Here is a 26,072-nt window from a genome sequence, read left to right on the forward strand (position 1 = left end):
GAGCCACCCAGGTGCCCCTCAGTTTAAAATGGGAATTATTATGTTGCCTCTGGAGGATACAAATACCTCTGTAGTCCCGTCATATGAAGCTGTCTAATGTCCCATCAAATCACAGGGGTTGGGCAATGGAATAGGAAGTGGGAGAGCAAGAAAGTACGCATTATCTCGCCTCATCAGTGCCACTTTTGAGACATTATTCCTTTAAGCTTAAGCAAAAAGCCATCCACAAGGCATGCAATTATACCAGTCTCTCCTCAAAACTGTGTATCTTACAACATACTAGTCATTCTCTCACATTCAAGAATTTTGGCTCCTCCTTTAGCATAGTCTGTCTAAATGCTCCTAATCTTGTCATCACTTTAAAGAGAAGTGCTCTAATCTGAGTTTCTTAAAATTTCTCAATCCCACTCAGGCTATCCACTTTCATTGCTATGAAAACAGAAAATCCTAAACATCAAATTCAGACTCATTGGGAATAGACAATCCTTTCACTTCTCACATTCTTCTACTCTTTCTGGATCTGTTCTTTCACTTCATGGAAACTTCAGACATAACCCCCCCCCCTTTTTTTTTTTTTGTTCTTAGTCTATTAGACTGCTAGATTAACTTCTTTTTGAGGTTAGCTTGTATCTCAAACCACACAATTTCAATTGCTTGTGTACCCACTTTCTGGCCACAACTACCCACATTCTTCTACTCTTAACTCAGCAATCTTCTAATCCTGGATTTGGCCATCTGCTCATTCTACTTCTATACTAAGAAAGCTGCTGAAAAAAAATGACCAACAAACACGGATTGATACTACCAAAAATTCATGGTAAATGTTGGATGTCACATATTTCTTCCATTTCTTTACTGAAGCTATTTCAATTCTTTACTACCACTCTCAGAATATCCTAAAATTACTTCACTCAGATGACCTCACCATGCATTTCGCAGAAAAAAAATACTCTTACTTTATAATCCTATTTTTTCTTTTATTGAATAAATTTGACACGAAACATTGTGTAAGTTTAAGGTGTCCAGTGTGTTATTTTGATACATTCATATATTGTAATATTATTGCCCTTGTAGCAATATTTATCACATTATATAATTATAGTATGATATTATTATCTATATTCATTATACTGTGCATTAGATCTCTATGGCTTACACACTACTCATTGCAAGTTTTTACCCTTAAACACCATCAACCTTATCCCCACCTTCTAACCCCTGGTAAGGAGTTTTTAATAGGTTTTATTGTTTTTAAGAAGTTTGACTTTTTTAGATTCCACATATGTGATACATGATAAGCCTGCTAACATCCTGCCACCACCATCTCCTATCTGAAACATATTTTTGTGTGTACCTATTTTTCTTTTCTCATTACCTCCAGTTCTCAGAGGAATAGGTGTTTTTCCTCTTGTTTCATAGTCAATTCTTGAGTTTTAAATCTCCAATGACCAACTGGTTGACCCTATTTCCTTCCTCTCACCCTCTTATCTTTCAAATACTCCTCCGCTCTCTATACTCTAACTTGGAAATGCTATTTTATTCAAGGTTATAATAAAATATGTTGTTCTATAATCTGTATCTATAATCTCTACTTCACAATTCTACCTAGGCTTCTAAATCCATTATTTGCAACTATTCATTGTACAATTTCACCTGCATGTCTCACAGGTAACTAAACCTGATAGCTAAAACTTAATTACACATCTTATTTCCCCATCTGTAAATCTGCATGTTCTCTACTGTTCTTTTAGTCATCAACACCACCATCAATCCAGTCTTCTATTCCACATACTTTAAGCATCATCTAGACTCTTATGTTATAACACTCAGAAGTGGCCTGCATTCAGGTGCCACCTGCTTTCCATTCTATTTTCTAAATAAATATTACATCTCTTCCCTAATTCATCCCTAATGCTTATAAGTCTGCATGTTGGCTGCTTGAAATGATTGCCATTCACTTTTTCTTTTTTTACACTGAATTATAATAATTGACCCTTGAACAGCACAGGTCCACTTATATGTGGATTTTTTCCCATAATAAATACAATACAGTACTATATATAAATTATTTTTCTCTTCCTTATAATTTTCTTAATAACATTTTCTTTTCTCTAGCCCACTTTATTTTAAGAACACAGTATATAATACGTATAACATACAAAATATGTGTTAATCAATTGTCTTATGTTATTGGTAAGGTTTCCAGTCAACAGACTATTAGTTGTTATGTTTTTGGAGAATAAAAAGTCACATGCAGACTTTTGACAGTGCTGGGGGGTCAGCACCCCAACCCCCCTGCATTGTTCAAGGGTCAACTGTGTGTGTGTGTGTGTGTATATATATATAAAAACATATGCATATTAATAGATACTTACATATAATTATACATTTATATACCTTTATATATTTATAATACATATAATATACATATTAAAGTTCATAATGTATCTTGATGATTATCACTTATTTTTATATTCCTGGCTCTTAGAATACTGTTTATCATCAATGTTTGTTGAGTTGAATTCTACATTGTCCTCTATCCTATATTCTAATGTAAGGAAGACTTTTCTGAAGCATAGATATTAATCATTCAATACATTTTGACTGAGTAAGAATGTAATACGAACTACGTAGTTCTATTCTTCATGAGGGAGCCCTAATCTACCTTCACAGCTTCTTTTCCTGTACTGCTTTCTATTGTTCTTATTGGAGCCACAGAATCACCTTATTTTATGTGGAATGTACCATATATTCCCTTGCTTTTGTGTTTTTATTACATATACCACTCTCACTGCTTAGGGGACTCTTCCTTAATTTACCCAACTCCTAATCTTAGCCTAAGTGAGGGGCTTGAGAGTTGGCTTACCACCTGGTCCTCCCAGACTGATTTAGGGCCTCTTCTCTGTGCTCATATGTTATTCTCCACAGATCTCCACTGTAGCACTTAGTATCCTGTGATAATAATTATTACTCTTCCTTTTATAGCTTCTTATTGGAAAGTTCCTTAAAGGTATAAACTATGTTTTGTTTCAGCATTCTCAGAACCTCATCAAGGGCCAAGTATACAGCAGGCATAAAATAATTTTTTTAAAATAAATCAGGATATTTTGAGTTTAGTACATAAGAATATATAGTATACATGTTTTCTTTTTTTCTTGAGTACTTGACAAATATTAACAAAAAAAATTCCCTTTACCCTCCTTGAGATAATTGCTGATGTGAACGAAGGCTTCTTCCATAGCAGTTAAAAGGTTAAATTACAAGAGTTTCTTACCATTACAAGAGTAATTGCAAGGGTTGCTTACCATTGGCTAGTGCAGGAAGAGGAGCGGTTAGAGAAATTTCTGTTTCTGCCTTAACGTAAGAATATATCAATATTTCTCTTCCCTAATTCTGTGTTTCCTAACTTTCCTAGAACAAGTATAGGATTGTTGAAGTTCCTTAATGAACCTAATGGGAAAATAAGAAGAATAAAAGTTGAGAATTTTTGTTTTGTTTTGCTTTTTAAAAAGTAATTAGCCTTATACCTGAAATGGAAAGGAGAAGAAACCCAAATTCTAAACTTCAATAATTTTAGAAAATTCCATGTCACTGTTATGCCTCTGTTTCTCCTCTGCATTCCAAGGAAAACCTTACTCCAGAAGTCTACCTATATAAATGGAAGTTTTTTTTTTATAAACCAACAGGAGAATCACAAATAATAATGATTTCTGGCGAATGCTTAAAAGTATGTATAACAGCTAGTATTATGGATGTAATGAAGAAGAAAGGATGAAGAGAATTGTGTAGTTCCTTTATTTATGGAAGAAACTAAGAACTGCATGGCTAGCATATTTCTTAGACTTCAGAATTTCAAGTCTAATAAACTTTTTTCTTAAATGAGGGAACTAATGTAAGATCTCCAACTTTCTCCAACTTTCAACTGCCTGTTGAAACTGCTGAAGGTTAGCCCTCAGCTGGCATCTGGGAACCTGACTTTCGAGAACATTTCCTAAGTGATAAAGTTGACTGCTATGACAGCTTACTTAGACTATACCAAGAGCTTACGAGATTTATGGTGAAGACCTACTTTCCTTCTGAGAGTCTGAAATTTTGGTTAACAGAGGCTATCTATGGGACTAGTTCTTAAACACTCTGAACTCTTGAGTCTCAAATGGAGTTCCCTATGTAGAAGCACTACATACGTGTGACTAAATTTCTGAAACTGGAGGCAGGGTACACTCTGTGTGACCCTTTACAGGTGGGAAAGAGCATAGGAGGCCTGCATATGGATGCCTCTAGAATCTGCCTGATGTGTTTTTTTTTTTTTTAAATATAGTAATGATCTGGCTGTGTATCTTATCATGTCACTGTAATAAATATCAGCTGTGAGCATTAATGTATTTTAAGTCCTGTGAGTCCCTCTAGAAAACAGAGAATGTGTATATGCTCTTGGGGACCCCTAAAACACTACTAAATAGTGATATTAAATAAGTAAACAAAAGTTCTACCATTATCATATCACAAAAGTGTAGGGAGTTTTGTTTTGTTTTTTGGTTTTTTTTTTAGACAGAGAGAAGAGAGCCCACGAGCAGGGACAGTGACAGTGTGGGAGAGAGATAATCTTAAGGAGGATCCATCTTCAGCGTGGAGCCCAACACGGGGCTTGATCCCTTGGGAAGGGATATTCAGCGGACTGAATCACCGAGGTGCCCCACAAAAGAGTGTTAGTAAAATTCTGCCCTATACTCTGATAGTATGGAAAAATGGAAACATAATAGGTGAATAAAGGACAGAATTTTGAATTGGACACATTTAACATTACAAGAAGTTCATTACATTCTTATTTTTCTCATTTTGCTGCAGATCAATGAAGACCTAATCATGGGCCAAGAGCAGACATGCACCTAGAAACTACTAAGCTAAACTGATGCTTAGGAAATATACCTTTTCTCCAATTTACCCTCTTTTGAAACTGAAAATTAAAATCATTTATAGAAGATAATACTTTTTGTGAACTCTTCCCTCAGGTCACAGTTTTTTAAAAAAAAAAAACAATAACAATCTTAAATTCCATCCATTAACATAAATCCCTGTGTTTAGTTATTTATAGTTCTTTAAGAAAGTTTCAAAACAACACAATATTTTTCAGTTGTAAAAGATTCTCAACTTCCATTCACCAGAATAAATAACTTTCAAATCCAAAATCACATACCTTTTGCTGTAGTTCTTTTATTGCAGAATCTCTATCCATACATGCCTGTCGAAAGGCTTCATAAGCTTTATTGAGTTGCTCGCCAATATTTTTATCCATTCCTCTCTGTTCTGTAGCATCACTATAAAGGATGGAGCAAATGACAGGTCTGGAAAATAAAACAATTTAGAGAGCTATGAAGCTACACAAATCTCATTTTAAAAACACATCTTAAAAACAGTTCCATACAGTTTATCATGAACATTATAACACCAAATACTATAAAAGTTAATAAAGGCATACAAGTCTTATCTAAAATACTGATTAGAAATGTTAAGAAACCCTAACTTCTAAAATTTTTAATATTATTTACTAATATTCAAGGAGCAAGTTGGGTTCCAGTTCATAAAGATGCTACTCTGAAAACAGTAATCTATGAATGCAACCTTAAAATGGAGAAATATAAAAGGCCACTTGTTGTTAATAATTTATTATAGAAATGCACAACAGGACTAGCAACGTGGGAAGGGATTTCTTTTTACTAAACGGACAGTTATTCCCACTTACAAGGTGAATTCTTGCTACACTGAAATTAGAGCAAAATTAAATAGATAATAAATGTTTGTGGATGGAGTTCACACTGTTGTTATCGCAGAGCAATTAAAATGTGTGAAAATGCTCTTATTTTAGCACAAAATCTAGGGAGAGTTGCTGTTGGATTGTACATTAAAAAAGAAAAAATCACATCCCTCAGTTCTACCCACACTCTTTATTAGTTTTCCAACCTCCCTGCTGTTTCTGAACTACAGGTGATCTACTGAGTGGAGGTAATTTGGTTTTATCATCTCAATTTGCATAACATCTCTAACCACATTCCTTGGCTCTGAGCAGAGGGCCATGTAATGCTTCAGATTTTTCCTGTCCAGCTGTAAAAAACCACACCACAGGACCTTTCTCTTAATCCTCTGAAAGCCAGAGAACGGATAAAGTTCTCTATCAGTCCTAGGGGGACTGGGGGTATTAAATTATTTCACTTCTTTATGATTGGAAATCCTTCTTAATCTCAGTCTCTAAGCTTTCATAACATCTTTCTTTCTTTCTTTTTCTTTTTTTTTAAGATACACATGCTTTCTAAAAAGTGTTTTTAGTATTTTACATTAAAATACAATTCATGTAGGGGCTCCTGGGTGGCTCAGTCAGTTAAGCTTCCAGACTTAATTTTGGCTCAGGTCATGATCTCATTCATGGTTTGGGGGATCAAATCTTGTGTTGAGCTCTGTGCTGACAGTGTGGAGCCTGTGTGGGATTCTCTCTTCCTCTCTCTCTGCCACTCTCCTGCTCATGCCCTATCTTTCTCTCCCCCAAAATAAATAAATAATCTTAAAAAAACTAAATTAAAAATACAATTCATATAACATAAAATCCACCATTTTAAAGTATACACTTCTGTGGTTTTTTGTTGTACAATCATCACCATTACCTAATTCCAGAACATTTTTTTAAAAATGTTTGTTTTTGAGAGAGAGTGCAAGCAGGGAAGGGGCAGATAGAGGGGGACAGAGGATCTGTCAGCAGCACTGACAGCATGAGCACGATGCAAGGGCTCAAACTCAGGAACCGTGAGATCACGACCAGAGCCAAAGTCAGATGCTCAACCAACTGAGCCGCCCAGGTGCCCCTAGTTCTGGAACATTTTTGTCACTACAAAAAGAAGGTAATAATAGCAGTTAATCTAATTCCCCTCTCCCATCAATCCCCCAGCAATCACTAATCTGCTCTCTGACTCTATGGATTTGCCTATTTTGTACATTTCATATAATTGGAACCATGCAATATACGGCCTTTGGTTTGGCTTTTTCCACATGGCACAATTTTTGAGGTTTATCCATGTTGTAGCACGTAACAGTACTTCACTGCTTTTAATGTTTAGTATTCTGTTGTATGAATTTAACACATTTGTTTATATGTTCCTCAGTTAATGGACATTTGAGTTCTTTCCATTTTTTTGATTATTCTGAAGAAAGCTACTATTTGTGTATGCATACTTGTATGACTATATGTTTTCAATTCTCTTGGATATATACCTAGGAGCAGAACTGCTGGGTTAGATGATAAGTAACTTTTTAAGGAACTGCCAAGGCTGTTTCCACAGAACATGTACATTTTTATGTTTCTACTAGTAAGATATAAGAGCCCTAATTTTTCTACATCTTCACCAATGCTTGTTGTTCATTTTTTAAATGGACACCCATCCTAGTGGGTGTGAAGTGGTACCTGAACAGCTTTGATTTGCATTTCCCTAATGATGTTAAGCATCTTTCCAGTGCTTACTGGTCATTTGTGTATCTTCTTTAGAGAAATGTCTATTTAGTCAAATCCTTTGTCCACTTTTTAATTGGGTTATATGCTTCCATATTGTGGAGAGAGCACAAGTAGGAGAGAGGGGGAGCAAGAAGGGGAGAGAATCTCCAGCAGGCTCCACACTCAGCATGGAGCCCAACATGGGGCTCAATGCCATGACCCCAGGACCAAGACCCTAGCTGAAATCAAGAGTCAGATGCTCAAAGGACTGTCACCCAGGTGCCCCTTCATACTACTAAGTTGTTAGTTATTTATATATTCTGGAAACTGGAGATTTATCATATATATATGATATATATATATATCATATATGTGTATATATGATATTATATATATATATAAATTGGCATAGTTTTCTCCCATTCTGTAGACTCTCTTTTTATTCCTTGATTTTAATTTTGATGACGTCTGATTTAAATATTTTTCATTTTGTTGCTTGTTTTTTTCATGTCATATCTAAAAAACTGTTGCCTAATACAAGGCCATGCAGATTTACATCTATGTTTCCTTAAAAGAATTTTATACTTTTAGCTTTACATTTGGGATCTTTGATCCACAGAGTTTATCTGTATACGGTATGAGGTAGGGGTCCAAACTCTTTTTTGGCATGTGGCTATCTAGTTGCCCTGGCACTAAAGACTATTCTTTTCCCACTGAATGGCCTTGGTATTCTTACCAAAATCATTTGACCATAAATCACAATGCTCTTTTAAATACCTAGGTAATATTCAATTCTATCAGATGGTGTTTTCATTTTAAGATACTAAATACACGAAGTCATTTTCAGGTTTAATAAAAATAATTTTGATGCTTTTGTTATGGGGATCAGAGTGTTACTGTTTTCTGAATTAATAAAAGAATGGTAATTTTTTTAGGTATTCCACTAGAAAGTTTGTTTCTACTGCTACCTCTGATAGACAGAAGGGATGAAGTACTGTCGGGATAACTAACATTGCCAGCATCTTTGACATGCTATAGACACTATGGAAAAATAAATAATATTAACATAAAGTATCACTTTGAGTACTTTATTTGGGCACTATATCATTTATCATTCAAAGAAGGATTTAAGGCAGCTTATAAAAATACAAGATAAAAATAAGTATACTAGAAAGAAAAGAAAATAAGGACAGGCAGCTATAGAGACTATAATACACTCTAAGAGGCAAATGCAGAAATTAGAGGTTTTAAGTAACTAAGTGGGTAAGTTACCTATCACTGTCTTAAAAAGCTGCACATCATAACAAACTGTCAACATAAAACACATTATATTTTAACATCCGAGACAAACAAGAAGTTTAAATTGTGAACCCATCTAGTTTATTTTGTTCTGTCACTGAATGAGTCTGTGACCTGAGTTCAGGGCAACTAAAATTTTTATTTTTTTATGTTTTATTTATTTCGAGAGAGAGAGCGAGCTTGTACACAAGTGCAGGAGAGGCAGAGAGAGGGAGAGAGAGAATCTTAAGCAGACCCTGTGCTGTCAGCACAGAGCCTGAAGCAGGGTTTGAATTCACAATCTGTGAGATGACCTAGGCTGAAATCAAGAGTCAGTTGCTTAACCATCTGAGCCTCCCAGGTGCCCCTAAATCTTTCTGAACCCAAGTTTTTCTCTCCAATACAAAAAAGATGTTTGGACTTGATTTCTAAGAAACTTCTTTGTTCTACAGTTCTTGAGTCTGTGAGTCTAAAAATGCATGTCTGTTCAATCAAGAAGGTGCATTCTTGTTTTTAAAAATGTAAATGCAGTACTAAAAATAGCTGCATCATATGCAAGTAAATAATGTGGAGGCTTCACTTCAGGTCCTTGAATTAGATCACACAAATGTCACTAAGAGTTACTGAGTAAATTCCACATGGATGCATCCTATTTCCTGAAATAAGAATGTATGCTGGAGAGATATAATTCAGGTCAATACAACTAAATAAACGATACATTAATTTCTATCTCACAACCAAGAAGAGAATTGCGTGTCAGATCAGTGACACTGACCAGAGAAAAAGGAAACAGTCGCTGCGACCCAACTAATTAAATTGGACAGATTTCAAATATTAACACCCTGAACTTTAACTTGTTCCTCATTTTTTTAAAGCATTTGTTAAGTGTAAAATTAATTTCACAATTTAAGAGGTAGTCACATTTCAATTACATTTTGGTATGCCTTCTGCAAAACTTGCCAGGCTCTGGGGAAATGGTTTTATTTATAGTAAACATGCTCAAACCCAAATCTCATCGCCTAAACCCAGGAGATCCAAGCTAGAGCAGCCTCTGCCTTGGAAACATTCTTATAGTTATGTTTTTTCTCTCTTAAGTGTATTTTTAGGAAAGCTGTCCATGGTAACTTCTTTATTCCTGAGTCTGGTTTGCTGGTTTCTTTCCATTCTATGAGGAAAAGATTAAGTCACTGATGCCTTAGAATGTATCTAGGCAAACAGAATGCAAAGCACCCCCACCCACCTAGGGCATTCCCCCTCAAGCCAGGATAATCCCTACCCACCCACATCTGCCCCTCTGGCAGTAGTTCCTTTTTTCCCCCTGGGTGGTTCCTGTGAGAAGGAAAATGAAGGACACCAAGTTCCCGTTCTGCCTCCCAGGTCCAGTGTGTGCTCACCCAGGAGGAAGCACCAAGAAAATCCCTGGGCAGCAGGCTGCTTCCTCTTTCATTAATTCCTTGGCTCAATAATGAAACTGTTCAAGGGCAAAAGAGGCAGTCTACACGAGAGAGTTAATTTTATCTTTCCTTGTAAAGTTTCCCAGCTCCAACAAAGGTTCGGCAACTCCTAGGGCCAAACATATATTTTAACAAAATATATCCCATTATTATTCAATTCAATTTTTAATAAAGTTTAGATTCACTTATTACACATAAGACACTTACGTGGGGTGCAGCAAGGGGCTTCAGAGAGTACCACATCAGAGTTGTGTTCCTTTTACAAAGTTTTTTCAGCATTTCTTTATTTCCTATTAGTCACATTGCCATATGACTGAAAAGAGCTCAGAGGTATTAAATAACTTGCCTAGAGCTACAAAGCTGTAAGTGTGTGAACTGGGAATAAAGATTTGAAACGCTTAGCTGAAGACTGTTTATTAAAGGCAACTGCAAAGTATTCTCCCATCGTGCCATGGTAGATATGTTTATTTGATAAAACATTGCCAAGTAGGAACAAAGCCTGTACTGGGCAACACTGACACAGAGAACAAAACAGACACAAAAACTATCCTCACGAAGACACCAAAAGCTGTAACTTAAAGAACAGGCGTGAGGGCGCGCGCACACACACTCCCTGAGGTATCCAAAGGCCACAGACTTTGGAGAGGAAAGTGGTCACATCTATTTTTGAGGTTTAGGAAAGGCTTTGAGGGGTAGATAACATTTGCACAGGGTTTTGAATTATGGATAGGAATGACCTCACCCATTCCTTTTATTTGATTATCAAACAGTAGGCATCCTTTCTAAAGTGGGTTCCCAAAGGCTATAAAGATGTTTTTAGTGTTAGATAATACTTATTCTTAACTAAAAAAGCATAGCATAACAAGCATTTCTTTGTGCACTGTTCAGCTTGATTTTTCTGATCATACAACTTTGCAAGCCTGAGATAATTCTTCAGTATAATAATGATGGTTACTTACAGAAATGACTGATTAGGCTAGTGCTCTTCCCATGAGAAGAGCTTGAAAAGAAGTTAACAGTTGGAATGAAATAAAGGGCAAGTCTTGTACCTTCACCGGACCTCAATTTTCCTTGCTTTTAAAATGAAGGAGCTAAATGATTTAATCTCCTTCAACTTTATGATTATATAGCATTTCCAAACAAAAAGAGTATAGGGAAAAAAAAGTATAGAAACTAGTGCTTGGCAAATACAGAGATATATTTTTCCTCATATGATACAGATTTTTTAAAAGTAGTCATTTTGTTTTAATTTTTATTATAAATTAGGCCTTGGTTACAAACCAGCTGACATGGCATTTAATTTCAAGATGGCAAGAAGTGTGGAGTAAAGTTACATAGGGTGTCCTGGAAGTAAAGAGATGACATGATACTGTGAAAGTATGTGATATAAAAATATGTGAAATAACACTATAAAGATGACTTTATTTGCTTCATAACATTTAAGTATGCCCTCCCAACACTTTACCAGATAGAAGGAAGAAAGTAAAGGTTTTGGATTCAAATCCCAGATCTGTAATTTTCTAGCCATTTACTTAGCTTCTCTGATTATTAGTTTTCTCATGGTACAGTCTGTAGTGTTATTGTGAAGATTAATATGAAGTATGTATTTTATCTGTTCCTCAACATCTTTCCATGTGAGAGACAAAGTCACAGTTTTTGCCTTTTTCTCTAACTAGAGTTTATAATTTAGTAAGGCAAACATGCATGAAAATGATTAACCACACTAGCAGACCAATTATAAATGTGTAAAAAGGTATGATTATATCACATCTTGATAGGGGTCTGGGAAGCACAGGTGGAAACATTTGTAGAAATTCACCCAATAGTTCACTGAAGATTTACTGCATGTAAATTTCACCTCAAAAGAAGAAGAAAAGAACTGTTCAATAAAAGGTATATGCATGATAATAGCTCAAGACGAAGAACAATTAAAATGAAGGGACTGTGGAAGGCTTTATACAGATCGGACATGTGAGGATTTCAACTAGCAGAGAATGAGAGGGAGGAAAGAATATTCACTCTGAAAGAGCAGAGGCATTGAGAAGTCACTAGTAGAGTGCATTTAGAGAATGCAGGTATGTTATTTATGAAGTCTAGGATGTCTACAGAGAGGAAGGAGAGGTGAGGATGTTAAGACAGAATAGTCAAGGCTACCATGTATGATTGTGCTGCGCTATAAAAGTCCTAGGGGATTCATGCAGACCATAATTGGATGGAACTCCCTACAGTTATAGAGTATACTAACTGCATTAACTATATGCAGCAGACTCAATTATATGGCCAGGTTGCAGTGGACCCTGAATGTTACTCTAAGAAATTCAGACTTTAACCTGCTGACATCAATAAGGAACGGAAGACTGGGGTGCCTGAGTGGCTTAATCAGTTGAGCGTCCAACTTGGGTTCAGGTCATGATCTCATATTTCATGAGTTAGTTCATGCCCTGCACTGGGTTCTCTGCTGACATCACAGAGTTTGCTTTGGATTCTCTGTCTTCCTATCTCTCTGCCCCTCCCCTGCTCATGCTCTCTCTCAAAAATAAATAAACGTTAGGAAAAAAAATTATAAAAAAAGTAATGGAGGATTTTCAAGCAGGAGATGAACACATTTTAGAAAGGTAAATTGGATACATTATGCAATACAAACTAAAAAGGGAGACAAAGTGAGGATATCTATAGGAAACTATTGCTGTATTGTAGGTGAAAGATGGGCTTGAACTAGAGCAGGGGAAATGAAAGATGAATGTATTCAAGAAACATTTCAAAGTCAGAAATCAACAGGATTTGTTGGCCAAGTGGATGTGCACAATAGACAGGAAGGCAGCTTCGGGGGTCCAAGCAATTCTAAATCAGTTGGCCTGGGATGGGGTCCTGAAATACGCATTTCAATAAGCAAAGCAACCCAGGTAACTTTGTTGAAGTTGATTCAACAGTCATGCTTTTCAAAATACTAGGCAGACAGTGATGATAGCTAGACAGAGAAACACGAAGAAAAATGTTTTGAGAGGAAAGATACTAGATACAATTTTGGACAGAACTGCTAGAAGACACATAATTAACAACAGGCCAGGAAAATGTATCAACTAAGTGATAACAAAATCTAGAGGAAGAAATGAAGGTTAAAAGTATGGCTTCCCTTCTGTTTATATTTTTAAAGTCCTGTTTTGAATGTTCTCTGATACTGTTAAGTCCTTGGACAGTCAACCAAGCCCAAATCTTTTTACCAAAAACAAACAAACCAACAAACAAAACCCTACATTTTTGAAAAGAAAACTGTGGAAAGAGAAAGAAGCAATGCCCATTACTGTATCACTCCATGTCACAAGATGTACACACTTTTCCTTTCAAATATAAAGCAAAAAAGATAGGGCCACTTATTATCTGGACAAGGTCATGTCAGAAGGTAAATAAACTAGGGAATGCATAAAACAGACATTTTAGCAGAAGTCTGTTATCTTACGCAAAGAGACTATTAGGCTCTGTTCTGTTAACCCTTACATGCTGTTAAGTAACAGGAAAAACAATTCTCTGTATGATCTTTTTTAAGTCTCTTCCCTTCTACTCTGCCAAATCTGTGACAATAAAGTAGCATTACTAATGATCTTTCACAAGAGTAGGATGTTTTGTACCATCCTACTGGAAAAAAAAAATATTTTCAGTAATCTTAAAAAAGTCCCCCTACACAGACCATAATAATGTAAGAGACGTCACAGGCTGAACAAGATTCATAAAAGACAAAGTTGTTTTTGAAAAAGCAGCAGCTAAAATCTCATGAGTTAACAGACTAGGGACTTCTCCAGCATTTCTGAGTCATTTACTATATCAAAACAAAATAAAACCACTATGAAAGGAAAGAGTTCTTTCATCTATCAAGATAGTGAAACTTCAGGAGACAGATAGGGAACCTTTTCACAAAAAGGTCTTAAATCACAGTTTAAATTGCTGAGCAGTCATTTAGTGTTGAGAATATTACCAATGATAAATGGAAAAAGGCAAAAGCTTACATAATTTTAAAGCTGCACTCTGTGCTCTTAACCACTGGCACAGGACTCCCCAGCTCTTTATAACCTTGTTTTTAATTTCCCTGAGGAACACCTAAAGGCTGTTGGGCAAATGTTTGCAAGTCACTACTTGTTTTATTAGAAGTAACTGTGAGAACTCCAATGAGAAAATAATTAAGGTTTCAGAGATTTCAGATTTCTATTTCCAGTCACTCCCAAGATGTTTAGGGTGTGATTTTAAACGTATAATATGATAAAAGTTTAAAATCAGATATAATATCATGCAACACACTCTCTCACTCCAACTGTTGAATACTCCTGAAGACAAGAGCCCCAAATCCCTGGATATCCTGAAAATCCTACCTCTCAAACCTGCATCTGTGCCCAAATTACCCAAGTCGCCATGCTATTCAAGGCCAGTTTTTCTCAAATGTGTATATTCAGACCTAGTAAATCCTAACACTTGCTGTGCTATCCTACTGTGAGGAACCAGGAGCTTATTAAAATTTTTTGCTTTTTTCACTTTCACTTTTTTGTATCTGGAAAAAAAAGATTCTATAAAATAAAGATTCCAAAGTTAATTTTTAACTGAAACAACATCTTGTGTAAAATATAGTTTCATTATTAAGACAATTTGAACATTAGAGATAAAATTAAAAAGCCTAGTCAGCCAAAGATAAAATCAGATTTAGGAGTAAAGAGTACGTGCTTCTTGACAAGTGAGAGTGAACAAGTCATTTAACTTTTCAATGGACCTCAGTTCCCACATCTGCCCCAGTTTAGGATGTCTGACTATAGGACATAGGTCAACAGAATCATCCAAGGTGCTTTCAAAAAAAAAAAAAGAGATCNATCACTGCCACAGGGGGTCAACTCATAACTGGGAAAGCACAGTATTCTGTATAACACTGTACAAATATATGCACCAGGGCAGGGAAACAGACTTTTTATAAAGTGTCTTTGTGTTCCACAGTGATCTGCTTTTTGAATTGTTCCAAAAGAAGTATATAGAATTTGGAAACAAAAATAGCAGGTGCTAAGGTAGAAGAGGTTGTTTGAGAAAGAAAAGAGAAGAGAAGAGAAGAGAAGAGAAGAGAAGAGAAGAGAAGAAAGAAAGAAAAAGGTGTTTTGATATTTTGGCAGATTGCCCACAGCAATAGCACTCTAATGATCTTGGTTCCCTGAAATTTCCACAACTCATCAGTTTATAGGACAAGTGTTTCCTCTATTAAGGGAAGAGACTCCATTGATGGCATTTGCACCGAGGTTCATGTTAGAGAGAAATTTGAGTGGGACCACAGTCTTCTCCCACCAAGCAGCCATGGCCCTTTCCACTTGATGCTTCCTCTACCAATACCCTAAATCATCTCAATTCTATCTAAATTCTCTATCTACAGATAGTTGAGAAAGGATATAGGTCTCAATGGCATGCCTATATTCCAAAAAGACACACAGCCATGGACCAGAAAGGCAATTTTAGATTTCTGTTTGAGTGACAACCACGAAGGAGATACTTCCTCACAGGGAACATTAGGGATGGGGGAGGGATCAATACCTACTGAGGTAATATTACTTGCCAGGTACTTTATATAAAATACCTTATTTTAATTTTTCTTCTGCAGGAGCGTAAATTATCTTCCCTTTCTACATAAGGAAACTGAGGTTCAAATTTATAAATTTGACTAAGGTCAAAGAATTAGAAAATGGAAGATGCAGATAATTCCAGGTCTCTCCAGTATGAAAGTTCAATCTCTAGCTCATTCTAATTTAGTTTTTTGAAAAATTTTAACCACAGCTATACATATTTATATTTTAATGAGTCAAAGAGGTTCACAAGGCTTAAGAAAAACAGTAAGTCCCTTTCTTTCTTCTTTCCCCTCCCCATTTCCTGCTTCACCTTGGCAACAATTTTCAGCTCTTTTGGTTCTTTCTGGTATTTATCTCTGTATCTCTAAATAACATGCTAATGTTGCCACTATTGACTTTTCAGTTTTACTTTTCTTCCCACTATGCAAAGTAAGGATTCTGTTCTCTTTAACTCCCCACTCCCTGCTCTGACCTGCAACTTTATATCCTCCCCCCCATTCTCCCAAAATAGTTCTATCTTCTAAACAGAGGATGGTTAGATAAGCATTCAGCTTCTACTTTCTTATAACTATGCAATGCTATTCCCTACTGAGCCACATAATATATTCTAGCTCTTTTTCCTTTCCTGAAAAACCTTTTCCATGAAAAAACTTTGTTTGCTTTACTTCCCATCATACTAATACAATCCATTTAGACACTTCAGTTACTCTACCATTTTCATCTCAGAGGAACTCTCCTGAGCTTTTTCGACTTGATTCAGTCTAGATTTGTTGATCTCTATGCCTGAAGGGAAACCTTCATCTCAAGACCTTCTTTTTCACCTTGAATTTGAGGATTCCCTTTGTTCATCTCTCTCTCTCTCTCTCTCTCTCTGGTTGAATCCCTCATTTTCAGTACCCCAAATTTTCATCTTTCTTGTTTTACTCCCTCCATTAGGTGGACTAAACTCTCCAACAGCTTCCTGAGAAAGTGTTTGCAAGGTAAATTTTTTGAGACCTTGCATAACTGAAAATACCTTTATTCTATCCTCAGATTTAACGAATAGTTTGCCAGGTTCAAAGTTCTGGGTTGGAAGTAATTTTTCCACAGAATTTTAAAAGCTTTGCTCTGCTCTCTTCTACCTTCCAATTGTTTTTGTTGAAGTCCAGAGCCATTTGGATTCCTGATCGTGTACTTAACCTGGCAGTTCATCCTTCAGTTCTTGGAAATTTTCTTCAATTATTTTTTTGGGCAATTTCATTCCTTCCATGTTCCTTTGTGGGACTCCTTCATCTGGATGGATGCTGAATCTTCTGAAGTGTTACTCTAATTCCTCCCACCCACCTTCTTTTTATTTTATTTTATTTTTTCTAGGAGAGAGAGAGAGAGAGAGAGAGAGACAGTGTGAGCAGGGGAGGGTCAGAGAGAGAGGGAGATACAGACTCTGAAACAGGCTCCAGGCTCTGAGCTGGCAGTCAGCACAGAGCCCGACGCGGGGCTCGAACCCACGAACAGCGAGATCAGACACTTAACCGACTAAGCCACCCAGGCGCCCCAGACCCACCCACCTTCTTTTTAAACGAACTTCTTTTCTCACTCCATAGATAAAATATTTTGAGCCTACTGTCTTTGGTAACCTGCATTATTCTCCAAGTGATAGTTAACCAATCCGAATAAACAAAATAATCATCAAAGTAAGTGGTAGTACTTCCAGAGCTCTACTGAGGCTGGGGGTATGTGAACCAAACAATGTTCCACCACCAATTGCCCAGCTTAACCAGAATAACTCAACTTTGACTAGTAATATATTTTCGGATTTCAAGTTTGAAAAGAGTCACAGGCTTAAAGGTATCAGATTCCCACCACCTTCACCCAGAATTATTTCTAATGCTTTAATAAGGTATATTTTTTGTGAAGTAGTAGAGACAAGTATGGGTGGGTGATCTGGAAGGTGGGAAAAGCCCCTCCGTTGGGTTTCCCCCACTGCTGAGACGATTCTACTTTTACGTAAGCGTTCTGCCAGGGTTCACACTTGTGGTAAGAGGCCACTTTAAATCTAATGCAGTTTCAGGATAGGGGGAGGAAACCACCTTGAGTTATCTCTTCCACTCTGTCCTAGAAAAGAAAGTCACCTGCTTTTCCAACCCCTTGGGGTACAAATAGTTATAATAAGCATTCACATTCTATTTTAGAAAGCTTGCCACTTTAGCAAAAGAAGAGATAAATAAATTAGTGAGAGATACACCCTGTCTTTTCTGTAGTTTAGTTCTGTATTAGCCTCCTCAACCGTGAGAAGTATCAGAAGCAAAAGCACAAGTCAATAATGGAGTACATACACTTAAACAAAAGAACATCCTCTGTCTTACATAGTTCAAGTAAACTTTTAAAGACATTCAAAAGTATGTGTGTTTTCCCTACTTGAAGAAGGGAAATGGATAAGAACCATCACTCCTAACGTTTAGTTATAATCACTTCCCACTTAAAAAAAATTTTTTTTAAATGTTTATTTTTAAGAAAGAGAGTCAGAGGATGAGTGGAATAAGGGCAGAGGCAGAGGGAGACACAGAATCCAAAGCAGGCTCTAGGCTCCAAGCTGTCAGCACAGAGCCCGATGTGGGGCTCAAATTCACGAGCCATGAGATCATGACCTGAGCCAAAGTCTGACGCTTAATTCCCACTTTTAAGAGAGTTCCATAACATAAGCAGCCAATTCCCCAAAATGACAGTTTGCATTTCTAGTCTCACTTTCCAATTGTGCTACAACTGTTACTTTGTTACAGTCAGGAGGCTGAAATAACAGAAACCTAAATACCATTGAGCCATCAGTGTCAGAATTTAGATTTTGTATTTTTTCCATAAGCTGGTGGTTGGCTAAATCCATCAAGATAAACAAGGTAAGACACTCCCCCACTCATCAAACCAAAAGCTCCACAGACCAGGTTCTCTATTTTGCTGGATGTTAAACCTGGTGAAACTTTCTGTGCTATCTTCTAAGAGTTAAAAGATTTCACAAAGACCACACCCATGTATCTCAGCTTTGCCTTACTTCCTTTTTTCTCCAGTAGTACTTCTTTCTCTCAGACTGTTTATCAAATTCTATGAGTTGAAGTCTACAACAGTATCACACCAAAAGGAAAACTGGGCATGACATGTGGTGTTCTACCCCAGGGTAAAGAGAAAAATGGCACTGCTCAGTTAGCTTGCTCAGCTTCCTAAGAAGTATCCTCTCCTGTGTAAGGGCCATGTTAAAATCTGGAAATTGGGGGGGAGGGGTTATGCAGTTTAAAATGACTATTTAACATTAAAAATCTGTTTTCATAAGTCATATAAAGCAGTGCTCTGGAGAATATTCTTGGATGGGGGAACTACAAGAGAAGGAAGACTGTGTGGGAAGGAGGAGCAAATATGAAATGTTCTATAGAAACTGTGAGATTTAAACATTAGCCAAAAAGAAGATAAGGATTTTAAAAAGCCAAGAAACATCAATATCAATGGAAAGACATTTCTAGTTTAGAGACAGCAAACATATGAAATCATGAAATTATATTATAGTAAATGCCCCTTAAATGACCATGAACAGTAGATGCATTTAAATAACTTACAAAGGTTGATTTTATTCAAGCAATTTGAAATATTTTCTTGAACAGATCTGAGTCCCTGATTTCTATCCTTTTAACAAGTCACTCTCCCTAGCAAAATTAACTGGTTGTGTTTGTTCTGCTGTTCCAGAGAATAATTTTTCTGTAACTCATTCTGTACAAATATTTCAAAGATTCTTTTAACTTCAACTCCTTAAGCAACGATCAAAATGGAACTTACATTAGTTTTCTTAGTCCACTCAATTCCCAGTAATTCCTTACTGAAATAACTTGAAAAGATAGACCCGGTTTTCACAATCTATTTTCAACACTTTTAATTTTATTTCTTTCTTTATTTTTTGCAAAGTAAAAGTGTTGGTAGTAAGTGAAAGTAATTGCAGATCATCACTGCTCAGTTTACTCTCATAATTTAGTATTGATAATTACTATCAAAGAGAGTATCTCTGGATAAAAGGCAGAAAACTCAGGTTACTATACAGGATATTTCCCATATGAGATAAATATTATTATTTACTTTCCAGACTCTTTTTCTTAAAAGAATAAGTCCCTTAGGAAATGTTTTTCTTGGTTTCGCAACAATGCAAATGCACTGAACACTACAGACTGTACTTAAAATTGGCTATGATGGTAAATTTCATGTAATATGTACCTTACCATAGTTTAAAAAATGTTTTTATAGAGCAGGGATTGAAACACCAAGACATATGTATTACATAGGTCTCAAGGGCTTGTTTTCAGTTGCAAAGAACCTACTGCCATTGCCTGTTTCAGTCCTTTTTTTTTTTTTTGAACAGTTTCAAATATTGCACCTAGTTGAAAAGACTGTACACTAATTAGCATCCACCCACAAGGCAGTTCATTTTATATTCTCTGCTATCCTTTTTTTGAAGATGACTCAGAATCTTGGTCCCAGACTGTAAAGAGATTTTTGTTACCTATGCTAGATAATAGTCTCCTCTTTCCCTCTATCCATGACTGAAAACCACGGCAGCAAGCACGGGCGAAGGGAGGGAAAGGGAATGGCAGCCACAACCTAAATCCTACAGGAATTAGAAATCAAAACTTGTCTTGATACAATGAAACATAAACTAGGTGAAATTAAACAGTAATACACATGTCTATAAGGTGTTAGAAAACAAATAAACAAAAAACCAAATAGTAACAGCTAATCAGTTAATGCATCACATCAGAACAGTGAAGTTTTATATCACAGGCTATTTTTATTTACCATTTACTTTTAAATAATGAGCACAGTTTTAAAAAGCATACAAAGTCTTTGGTTGTTATAAGGCACACTCTCAAATCATGTCAATAATTATTTTTTCTGGATTGATACACAGTTAAAATACTCAAATATACAAGCATTCACATAATGACTGCATGTCTCTGTAAATAGCACTTATGAGTGTCTTAAAGTCCTCCACAGTTTACAGATGTATGCTGTTCAATGATATTATCTGCCCAAGGTCATATTCTTCAAAGTGATCAAAAAGTGTCTGGAATAATCACTTATAAAAGGTAATAACTCAGGACACCTGGTGGCTGAGTCAGTTGAGTGTCTGACTCTTGATCTGAGCTCAAGTCTTAATCTGAGGGGCAGGAGTTGAAGTCTTGTGTTGGATCTGCACTGGGCGTGAAGTCTACTTAAAAAAAGAAAGGTAATAACTCTACCAAAAAGTACAAAATACACTATTATCCAAATATAAACAGTAGACTATTAGTCTAGTAAAAAGATGGTCTTTGGTGGTTTGTACTTGCTAAAAGCCAGCCCTATTCTATGTGGATGCACGTGCCACACACATATCTGGTCTGTGCTAATAATTTTCACTTCATATTAAATAAGTACCGGCATGCTGAGCTTGTATATTTTTTTGACCAACTCATTTTGAAACCCTCCTATGGGATTTGGCTACAGTAGCATGTAAGCTTGGTTATTACCTCTAAAAGAAATTTCCCAACAAAATTGGGAAGCTAATGACAACAAAGTGAAACTGATGCTTTCCCAGTTGAGTGTTACTCTTGGTTTCCTTCAAGGCATAGAAGAACTTGCCCAAGTAGAAGCAACACCCTTTACTTTCTTTATAGTATAATGGAGTAGAGGAAAGAATGGCAATACATTCTATTATCTGTTGGGAGCCATTCCGAACTCACTAGTTGAGAAAACTGCTTGTGAGTTTAAGGTAAGTTTGCACAATCTCTTGCCCTCAGATGACGACCAATATCCATCCCCACTCAATTATTTCTGCTTGAGCACTGACCCCCAAGGCACCTTGTTGTTTGGTATCGGGAGTGACTTGTCCCCTTATTCTGGCCCTGGTATGATGATTTCACCTTGTGAAGGAAATTATTGTAGGAACTTCTTCTTTTGTGATTATGGGAACAGACATTGTGTCTCTGGCAGGTCATGTTATCCTCGATACTTCTCTTGACCTATAAACAGGCTAATGACCCTTACTCGTAAAACACTGACTTTTACGTATACAATTCTGTTTCTACCGTTGTGTTAGTCCAAGAGGTTCATACAGTTCAACATGTAAGTCAACTAATCAAAAATGTTTCTCATGCCCTAGGTATTCAAGAAATCATAGACCAAAAACTAGACACAAAGGTAAATGCCCTCAAAGAGATTATTCTATATATCGGAAACGAGCTAAACTCTTTAAAGGTACGGTTGGCTCTCTGGTGCCATAAGGAATATAACTGGACAATTAAGTCTTGCCCGGAGACAAAAAGCCTAACTTAGAGAGAAGGAATAGATAAGGGCAGAACATAAGTTACTACATATACTTTTGCTAACTGGTGATGTACAGCAGTCCCTTCCCCAAGGCCTCCATTCCACAAACACCTTCCGTTACACTGGCAGCTGTGATGAGGATGGACAAGAGTATCTACAACTTAACTATGACTTAATCTTAACATTATTAAAATGTGTTATCCTGCTTTTTACTAAGAACACCCTGTTATTTTCTTAGTTACTCAACCTCCCTATAATTGGGGTAGTTCTGCAAGAATACTTCTGTTACACCTGTTTCTGTACACTTTCCAAAGCCCCTTATCACAGAGAGCTATCCATTGTAAAACATTCCATTTTCTGATGCCATGTTATTGTCTGATCTATAAATAAAGACACAAAAACCAACAGGACAGAGATGCCTGCCTGGTGATCAGAAAGAATCTCGGGGCTCTCTCACTCTCTCTCGCTGACACTGTCCATCCTTCAGGGACCCCTGGACCAGCTGGAGCTAGACTCTGGCAATTATCAGCCTTGGTTTACCTACAGCATTTTCTCTGACCATGAAAACAAAGAGGTGGAGAGAAAGGACTAGGATCAACACAGAATTATTCTTTGTTCTCAACATAGAGGTATTTTAGACTCTTTCATTTATTTGGATTCACTCTGAGGAGTTTCTGTTTGTTTGCTTTTTTAAGTTCTGAGCCTGTTTGGTGGATATTGTTGCTATTTTAAGAACAACAGTACTTCTGGGCCAAGTGGTTTCAGGAGTTAATTCTTCAAAGAATAGAGAGCTCTTTGCTGTTTAAACTACTTCAGAGCAGATAAAGAAGTAACTCTTTTCAGTTCTTTTTAGGAAACCAGCATAACCCTGATATCAAACTCTAAAAAAGGTGATAGAGAAGAGGACTATAGAGGATACCCAAATACTAATCTTAAGTAAAAAATGTTACCAAAAAGGAACCTATGTGCTTAAATATTACACCATAACCAAGTGTAAGGCTGGTTTGCAGAATAAAATAACTCATCATCCTACTAGGTCAAAGAAAAGCACATAATAGGTCACAACAGATGCCAAAAGCCAAATGATAAAGTTCAACTTCCACTCATGATAAAAATGTTTCATTAAGTAGGGGCGCCTGGGTGGCTCAGTCAGTTAAGCATCCGACTTCGGTTCAGGTCATGATCTCATGGTTCATGGGTTCAAGCCCAGCATCGGGCTCTGTGCTGACAGCTAGCTCAGAGCCTGGAGCCTGTTTCCGATTCTGTGTCTCCCTCTCTCTCTCTGACCCTCCCCTGCTCACACTGTCTTTCTCTCTCAGAAATAAATAAAACGTTAAAAAAATTTTTTTTAAATGTTTAGTTAAGTAGTAATGAAAAGACATTATCTTAACAACAAGAAATATATAGACCAAATGAACACTCAACATCTATTATTCAAGACTGCTTCCAATGTGCTAGCCAATGTAAACAGACAGACAGACAGGCGCACGCACGCGCACACACACACATGACCTTGGTCTAAAACCCATTCTCTCAAAAAATCCTAGTAAGCTACAAATATTAAAGACACTTCCTTGATAAACAGAATTTATTGAAAATTAATAGTAAACCCCATATTTAATGATGACATAGTAAAAATATCCAAAAACTAAGAAATAAGAGAAGGATGGCCAGAATCACTGTTATTATATATTACTAGGCTGGAGAGGCTAGCAATTCATTAAACCAAGGAAAGAAATAAAATATAAACAGAGATAGGGTTATATTTAAATTATTGTTTTCCTAGAAAATTCAAAAGGAACAATTTATTAAAACTAGTAAGTTTAGAAAATTGGTCAGATATAGATCACTCATCTACATATCAGCCACAAAACATTAGTTAATATAATAGCTAAAACTACCCAAAGGATTACTTTAATGAAACATGAACAGTTTACTTTAAAATTTACGTCAAAATGAATATATTTTGAATATATTCAAAATGAATGATATTCAAGAAAATTTTGAAAAAGATAAATGAAGGGCTTGCTTTTTTTTTTTTTTTTTTAATGCTTTACTTATTTTTGAGAGAGAGCATTAGCAGGGGAGGGTCAGAGAGAGAGGGAGACACAGAATCCGAAGCAGGCTCCAGGCTCTGAGCTAGCTGTCAGCACAGAGCCCTACGCGGGGCTCGTACCCACGAACCGGGAGATCATGACCTGAACCAAAGTCGGACGCTTAACCGACTGAGCCACCCAGGCGCCCCAATGAAGTACTTGCTTTATGAATTACTAAAAACATTCCAGAATCAACGAGATTGGTATTTGGATAGGAAGAGACAAATAGAACAAAGCAACAGAATAATAATAATAAAAAGACCCATGCATATATGGAAATTTATTATACTAAGGTAGTATTTCTAGTCACTTAGGAAGAATTGATTTTAACAAATGATTTCAGAAAAAATGGCTAAATCCTTATCTTATATAATGTACAAAAATAATTTTCAGATGTTTTAAAGAGCAAAGCATAAAAAACTATAAAATAATTAATAGACGGTATAGGAAGCTATTTTAATAACTTGGGTATGCACTGCCTTCTTGAGTGATAAAAAAAAGTGGGCATTTTAAACCAAAAGACTGAGAGTTCTTGAAAATATCTGCCATATATTTCACAAAAAATTAATATATCTTTAATCAAATATAGATAAATAATTTTGAAGAATAATGGGAAAAATATATGGACAAACCACATTAAAAAATGGTTAACTATGTTAGGGCACATCCTGATAAAGGAATATCATGCTGACATTAAGATAAAATAGAGCTATGTATGGCAAGACTTGCACCATATATTTTTTGGTCTGAAAACCCAGAAAACAGAGTAGTATGCATATTCAATCTCACTTTCACAAGAAAACGAAGTAACATGTTTTGTGCATGCGAGAAGTGGAAGGTTTTGGAGTACCTACGACTGGAGAAAGGCCTGAGAAAGTTTCATTTTCTTTGTAAATTGTTGGCTTTCTACATGGTTTATCACTTTAGGGTTTTCTACCCCTCCGCAGTGATGAGAAAATAAATTTTCAACAGAATGCAGTACTTGCTTCCCTGCTACTCTCATCTGGAATGTGAATTCTAATCATGGTAAGCAGGAAGATCATTTTATTTTCCTTCATTTTCATGTCACTTCACTTCTGTTACTACCCTGTTCCCTTAACATAACTTGTCAAAAGCCATCAGTGAGATAAGTAACACTTTACATAGCAAGGCTGCTCTGCTTTTGCTTGTTACAGTATAACAAGGGCGACACACCCACTCCTTGGTTTCAGTCTCTTCCCCAATGTTAGTCACTTGACAAGCATAGCTTTCGTACACCTGTAACTCGCTGCTTCTGTTCACACCAGAGTGGAGACCCGAACTAACGCCTGGGTTCCCAGTGCGGGTAGAGTTTGCTTTTTTGCTTTTTCCGCCTCGCCCACCCAGTCTATCCGTCACCCTCGGGGAAGTTACCCCACTTCTCATTGACACGGCTATGATGACACCCCACAGGAAAGCGGAGAGCGGAATTAGGCAACAGCCTTGGGAACAACAGAAAGACCTATTGAAAGTTTTCGAAAGAATAACCACGATAGTACTTAGCTTCCGGAAGACAACCCTTGCCCCGAAGGGCGTCTGGGACACCCGCGCCGGGACCCACTGCTCACCCAGACATCGCCAGCCCTGCCTCCCCTGTTTCCCGGCGAAGAAGTCAGGTCGGCGCGAGCGCTGGCTGCGGAGTAGAGCAGGATCCCTCCCCAGGGAGCGTCGCGGCGGGGACAGCGTTGCAGCGCTGACTTCGCGGGCCCGGAAAGCCCCTCCCGGGTCCGCTCGGGGACGCTCACCCGAGTGGTTTCTCTCGCACAACGTCCCTCCGCACTGTGAGAACTGGTCGTCTCCTCAGCTCCTCGGCTTCTCTCCCTGAGGCACCAGTACTGCCAGCGCACCGCCCTCG

The 26,072-nt window shown here is 36.9% G+C and overlaps 1 protein-coding gene across 7 annotated transcripts in view; it reads right to left on the minus strand.

Moving 5' to 3' along the window:
• Positions 1–26,072, minus strand: part of TANK (TRAF family member associated NFKB activator) — a 94,740-nt gene that overhangs the window by 49,526 nt on the left and 19,142 nt on the right. Inside the window, exons 1-2 of one of the 7 annotated variants that reach the window (XM_077760999.1) lie at positions 25,963–26,063; positions 5,195–5,342 (exon numbers count right to left, since the gene is read on the minus strand). In XM_077760999.1, coding sequence (XP_077617125.1) covers positions 5,195–5,293 — 99 coding nt within the window. In that variant the 5' untranslated portion in view covers positions 5,294–5,342; positions 25,963–26,063. The other 6 variants (XM_077760996.1, XM_077760995.1, XM_077761000.1 and 3 more) reach the window with 6 other exon arrangements.

The sequence above is a fragment of the Crocuta crocuta genome, unplaced genomic scaffold (assembly GCF_008692635.1).
Source record: "Crocuta crocuta isolate KB4526 unplaced genomic scaffold, BGI_CrCroc_1.0 scaffold153, whole genome shotgun sequence".
In the NCBI taxonomy this organism is placed as follows: Eukaryota; Metazoa; Chordata; class Mammalia; order Carnivora; family Hyaenidae; genus Crocuta; species Crocuta crocuta.